The following is a 5,675-nucleotide window of genomic DNA, read 5'->3' on the forward strand; positions in this document are numbered from 1 at the left end:
ACAGCTGCATGCCTGGTGATGTATTTATGCTTTTCTGCACTGAAGTCGAGGTTTTTAAACAAAATAAAAGGCGTTTTTAAAACAGATAATTTTCCAATAGCAATTATCAGGGAGCAGGTCAGTTAGAAACACTGAGGTCATAGGCAAACTACACTAACAGCACTATAACAAGGACACTTACAGGACAACTACGTGGTCCCTTCGTCCTTTCACTCTTCAATCATGAATCATTGTGACACATTTAATCTGAGCGCAGAACAACACTTTTATCACAGTCAACAGTTACACAATTGGAAATGTAGTGCAAATGTTTGCCATTGATATAAAGCCTTAACATTCAAAAGGTTATCTTACCTAAAGGAAGTCATATGACTGACTGAGCTGTGAAACTTAAGCAAACACTGTAATGACAATCTTTTATTTTTTGTATATGACATTTGGTCTCTCCCTTATTGTAAATAAAGAAAGCTATGTTGCCATGTCTATAAGGGGATTTCGTTTTACCAAATCATTAGTAATGTGACAATGAACAAAAAACTCTTTACATAGCAATCACATTTGCATTAATAGCAACAATTAAAACATGAATCTACACAGTGCACATGGTTGAAACTTTTAATCAAGCCACAGCTGTACATTTAAAAGGATTTATTACAGGCAGTTTCTGGTTTAGACCGCTATCGACAGCAATCCAGTGGCATAGAGAAGAAACAGTGAAAAACTTTTTTTTGCAAACACAAAACAAGGATTTTATTATATAACAAAGTCACATGTTTTCATGACTCAACACATCACTGAAAACACTGTTCAATACCAACAGTAAATACTCACACTGGTAGCAGCTATAACACAAAATGTTTCTGTAGTTTTGTGGGGTAATTTATAATTTACTTAACATTTTTTATTTACTGACTGACTGACTGACTTACTGACTTTAGATGTTTTGGGGCATATGGTAAAGTAAAAACATTCCATTACAGGTAAAAGTTCTACATGGAAAATCCTACTCAGGAGAATTAGCACCACAAAGTATTTAAAGCATGAAAGTAAAACTTTTGATTTCTGATTGATGCAGTCATATATATGGCATAATTATATTATTCATTCTTAAGCAGTATGTATACAGCATGTCACTGTTGTAGCTGCTGCAGCTTTAGTCATACTGTGTACAGTTTTATACACATTTATAAATATTTTTCTCCCAACTTCTCACCTATGGTGAGATATTGGATCATTGAAACCACATGAGAAGTTCAGCTGTTGGTGGTTGGGTGCGTGGTTAGTTGACAACTAACCCAATCACGCGCCGCTTTTTAAGACATCAATCCAACAGAGGGACTGTAAAACTTTGGTTTAATCTTTAACAATGTGTCATATTTTAAAAGCTTGTTGTATTATCCACTGCATAGCTGGAGTAGAAAGGAGAATATTTAATTTTGAAATGGAGTGGAGTGCAAGTATAAAGTAGTATAACATTAAAATAATAAAGTCAAGGAAAAATACCTCAAACCTGGACTAAATTACAGTATTTGAATGAATGCACTCAGGTAATTCCAGGCAACAGCACTTGACCTTCGGACAAAACAGCCTGGTTGTTATCAGTGTGGAGAAGTGATCCTTCATCCATAAGTGTTGTACCAAGTGTCAAAGATGTTGGTCATTTTTTAATTTTAGAATTCTCTGTCAACTCCGTATTCTTCCAGCATTCTGCAGAAAAGCTAACAAAATGACAACATTTTGCAGATTTCCATGATTCTTAAAAGAGCATTTTACTGCAATGTTTATATAATAGAATCTTATAAACCCCAAAGTCTATCTAAGATTAGTGGGATTTGGTAGCTAAAAATACACAATTATGATTCGTACATTGAAAAAAAATACATTATGAGAAACACAGTACTTTGATTTAACTATTCAAACTAAATCATGTAAACCTGTAAGTTCTGGAATCTTGCATCAAGGACATGTTGCTCATTTCCGTGCCTGAATTCCCAACAGTAAGTCTTCCAGGAAATTTTAAAACATTGCTCTTGACGATTACGAAACCATGTTCACATCTGCAACTCCTTAAAGTTATTGAGCAAGAATGTGTGGGTGGGTGGTGGTAGCGATGGTAGCTGCATCCATCTATCCATTGTCTACACACCGCTTAATCCTCATTAGGGTCGCAGGGGGGGCTGGAGCCTATCCCATTTGACTCAGAAGGCAGGGGACACTCTGGACAGGGTGGTGATTTCAGCTTCAGTAGCTGACAAATCTCATTGCACTTCGGTCCATGCTGCTCTTTCCAGAAGCGTCTGATCCCCGTCTCAGCATGGTTAGAGTTACCTCTGGGGATTCTGGTGGAGTGAATCTGGGGGTCAGTGAGGTAGGTCAGCCCTTTGCCGTTGGCTGTCACCCATCCTGTGATAATGGAGGATGATAGTAAAATCCAGTTACGTGTTGTAGGAAAATCATCACACATTCGTAAGTTTGGTGCTCAGCGCGAACACACCTTGCAAGTCCACAACAACCTCCTGGTGACCAAAGCAGTGGTAGGTGAAGTGTCCAAAGGCGAGGCCATATTCCGTAGCCTTGAACCTCTTGTTCGTCTTTACAGTGTTGTTGGTCAGCTTGACAAAATCTCCAAGCATGTAGGGCTCCACCGTTACACAGCCCACAATCTCGTCTCCGTTCAAAAGCTGTCAACCAGTGCAGAGGACAAAAGTTACATTTTGAAACCTTTGAATGATATCGCAGAATAATGATTTTCTCATGAAATTCGAGTGATTTCATGAAGTTATGGTGTTTATATTCAGAACTAGATATTTACTTGTGAAGTCTGGAAGGGTACTTGTTTTTTTTTTTGCCTAATAAACTCAAGAAAAAGCAAAAATAATTCCGAGAGAGTACTTGCCACTAAGCAGTCATTTGTAACATAATTGATATCTTTGACTTTTTTCCCAGCTCATGGCACTTTGTAGCATAATAACAAAGAAAATATTGGCTCTGCTACTGTCACAGAACGATATTTCTAGCGGTAAACTGACAACTGGAGGGTGTCCTGGGGTATTACATTTGAATTTCAACCAAAATTGCTCCAAGGCTGCTGCGGGCTATTCTGCACGCCGCGTACGGGCTCCTATTAACGCTGTATTTATGAAGTCATTTTAATTTTAATACAACATCTGCTACCTCTAGATTAAGTAAACATATATTTTACGTTTGGCGTGTGTTTTTCCGTTTCATCTCCACCAACAGTGTCTCACCAACAGTGCTTCGGAGGGAATGTAGAAGATCTGAGCCATGACTTTTTTCTCGTAGAGACTCTTGTTGAATTCCGTCACGTAGTACTGGGCGGTCATCTGTCTCTCCACATCTTTCAGGTAAAAGTGGATATGTTTCGGCTTCAAGTAATCCTTCCCGACATAGCTAAGGACATTAATACACAGACAAAATGAGACTTAAAGTCATCATGTTGAGGTTGATAAAGATTGTGTAGCTGCATACCTGCTTAACCTCTCCTCCTGGTGTAAGAACTGTACCCATATTGGTGATCTCTGGCGGCCCTTCAGCTCCTCCTTTATCTTCAGCTCCTCTCCAATGTAAACACAGGTCTCCCTGGCCGTCCACAGTCCTGTGGCCTTGGAGAACTTTAAATTAAGAGCACCTAGTGGATATAACAGGCCGAGATTAGTGGATAGTTGCAGTGTTTTATTCATTCTGTAAGACAAAGTTGGTTTCTACATTCTACAATTCTACCAGCCAACTGACCCAACCTGTGCTGATTTTGATGCAAAACTTGATCTTCTCAAACTAGATAAGGGAGTCTACAGCCCTGCTAGAGGCTGGGTGAAGTGTATTTTAACTTGCTGATGTTTGTGCGAGTGTTAACATTTGCTAATCAGTTTCCTAAAACAGTGTAAAGTGTAAATTAAATAAATTAACAGCAATTTGACTTCATGATGGTGCAAGAAGTGAGAAGTACACCCCCATGCAATGTCACTTAAATACCACACCGCATTATTTCAAAGCTAACTAGTGGAGCATTTCCTCTTATACGATCAAAAACAAGCATTTTAGGAAGACTATATTGAAAACACAAGCACCACTGTGGAAATTCAGTTTAACAAAAGAGAATACGGCTGTGGTTATTGAGAGAAGTTAGGGAAGAAAATGCAATCATGGAAACAAAGCTGAGTATAGCTCTGATTTTTAATCAGCCTAATTGCACGAGCATGGTTGTAAAATGAACTCTATAACTTGCTCAGTTTTGGATCCATAGGCTACTTTCCGCATATCTGCACCAATGCACCACTCACAAAAGGAACTGCCAAAGAAAATGATGCAGCAAGATTGACTAAAAATCAGTGGGCACATAGCTGCAGCAGTAATCGCAAGGTGTAGAATGAGCCACGGTTATTTGCACAATGTAGCTTTGAAAAACAGACGGGCGCCAGTCTTGACACTGAGGTTATCAATTTCTGGCAAAGGTTGGGTTGTGTGAATGACATTGCATATTGTCCCTGCCAGCAGCTACTACTGAACTAAATACCCTATTGTTGAACTCAGAAGTAATGCAGTTACTATGAGGTGAAACCATTTCAAATCATTTGATATTTAAGTGGCATTGCGCTCACTTCTGTTGTTTCCCGCATGAAAATGGTGTTGGCATAAATTGTCTGTTCTACACTTTATTGAAATCCATCCATAATTAAACATTTAAATATATTATATATTTCAAAATAGATTGAAACTGAGTAGTAGTGTAGCTAAATGGATAGACTGATGATGAAGACAAGTTTCAGCAATCACAGGAATACAAACTGACTGTAGGCAGTGCTGTGTTTCTTGAGTTTGAATTGTGTCTCATCACTCTGCAACCTCTGCAGCAGACACTCGTGGCAAACCCCGGCGAGCAGTGCTTGGTAATCCCGCTCTGACAACAAATACTGTCTTGTGGGGGCAAAATCAGCTTCGGTTCTCGGGTATAGACAGCTGTGGCACAAGAGGTTCTTCCTCTGAGACACGTTCACTTTCTCTGGAGAAGTCACATTTTCGTGTTGATTCGCCTCCAGCATCTCAAAGGAACTTCCTGTGGAGGTGTCTTCGACCGCACACTGTTCTGGGAGATCTTGTGAAACATGGTGTGGGGTTGCTACAGACTTGTCGGTCTCATGTTTTACAGGCTCTGAGTCCACTTCAGTGTCCATATTTGAGAAAACATTGAGGTTCTCCAGAGGTTGTGGCTTGGATGACACTCTGACCTTCCCTTCAGATGTGCTGTTTTTGTACGTGCGATCAAAAGCTGAATCATTGGTTACACAATCACGTGTTTCCATAATAAAAAAGCTCCCATCTGAATCTGGTGACTTGCTCATTTGGCTTGTTTCTGCTTTTGATAGGCCGCTTGGCTGCGGTTTTCTGCATATGGGGGAGTCAGCGGAGATTTTCTCCCATGATGACTGGGAACTGAAACTATCGTTGAGGGAGCTGGATGTTTTAAGAGCCAGCTGGGATAAGGATTCCACCGATCCCTCTGTAAAATTAATCACCCAATCCTCCTCAGAGCCCATTGTAGCTACTTCAGCTTGTACTACTTTAAACTTCTCTAAATCACTACTTGCTTTGGAGGAGGAAGGCGCAGGTATTGCAGATTTCTGAGCAGCACAGGAACCGTTCCTGGAGTTACTACT

The 5,675-nt window shown here is 39.8% G+C and overlaps 1 protein-coding gene across 1 annotated transcript in view; it reads right to left on the bottom strand.

Annotated features, from left to right (window-relative positions):
- Positions 1-601: 601 nt before the first annotated feature.
- alpk1 (alpha-kinase 1) overlaps positions 602-5,675 on the bottom strand; it is a 10,654-nt gene continuing 5,580 nt past the window's right edge. Inside the window, exons 10-14 of the mRNA XM_008304200.1 lie at positions 4,811-5,673; positions 3,490-3,649; positions 3,249-3,411; positions 2,495-2,681; positions 602-2,403 (exon numbers count right to left, since the gene is read on the bottom strand). Coding sequence (XP_008302422.1) covers positions 2,150-2,403; positions 2,495-2,681; positions 3,249-3,411; positions 3,490-3,649; positions 4,811-5,673 — 1,627 coding nt within the window. The 3' untranslated portion in view covers positions 602-2,149. The remainder of the gene's footprint in view (positions 2,404-2,494; positions 2,682-3,248; positions 3,412-3,489; positions 3,650-4,810; positions 5,674-5,675) is intronic.

Source organism: Stegastes partitus, unplaced genomic scaffold (assembly GCF_000690725.1).
Source record: "Stegastes partitus isolate 25-593 unplaced genomic scaffold, Stegastes_partitus-1.0.2 Scaffold2161, whole genome shotgun sequence".
Lineage (NCBI taxonomy): Eukaryota > Metazoa > Chordata > Actinopteri > Pomacentridae > Stegastes > Stegastes partitus.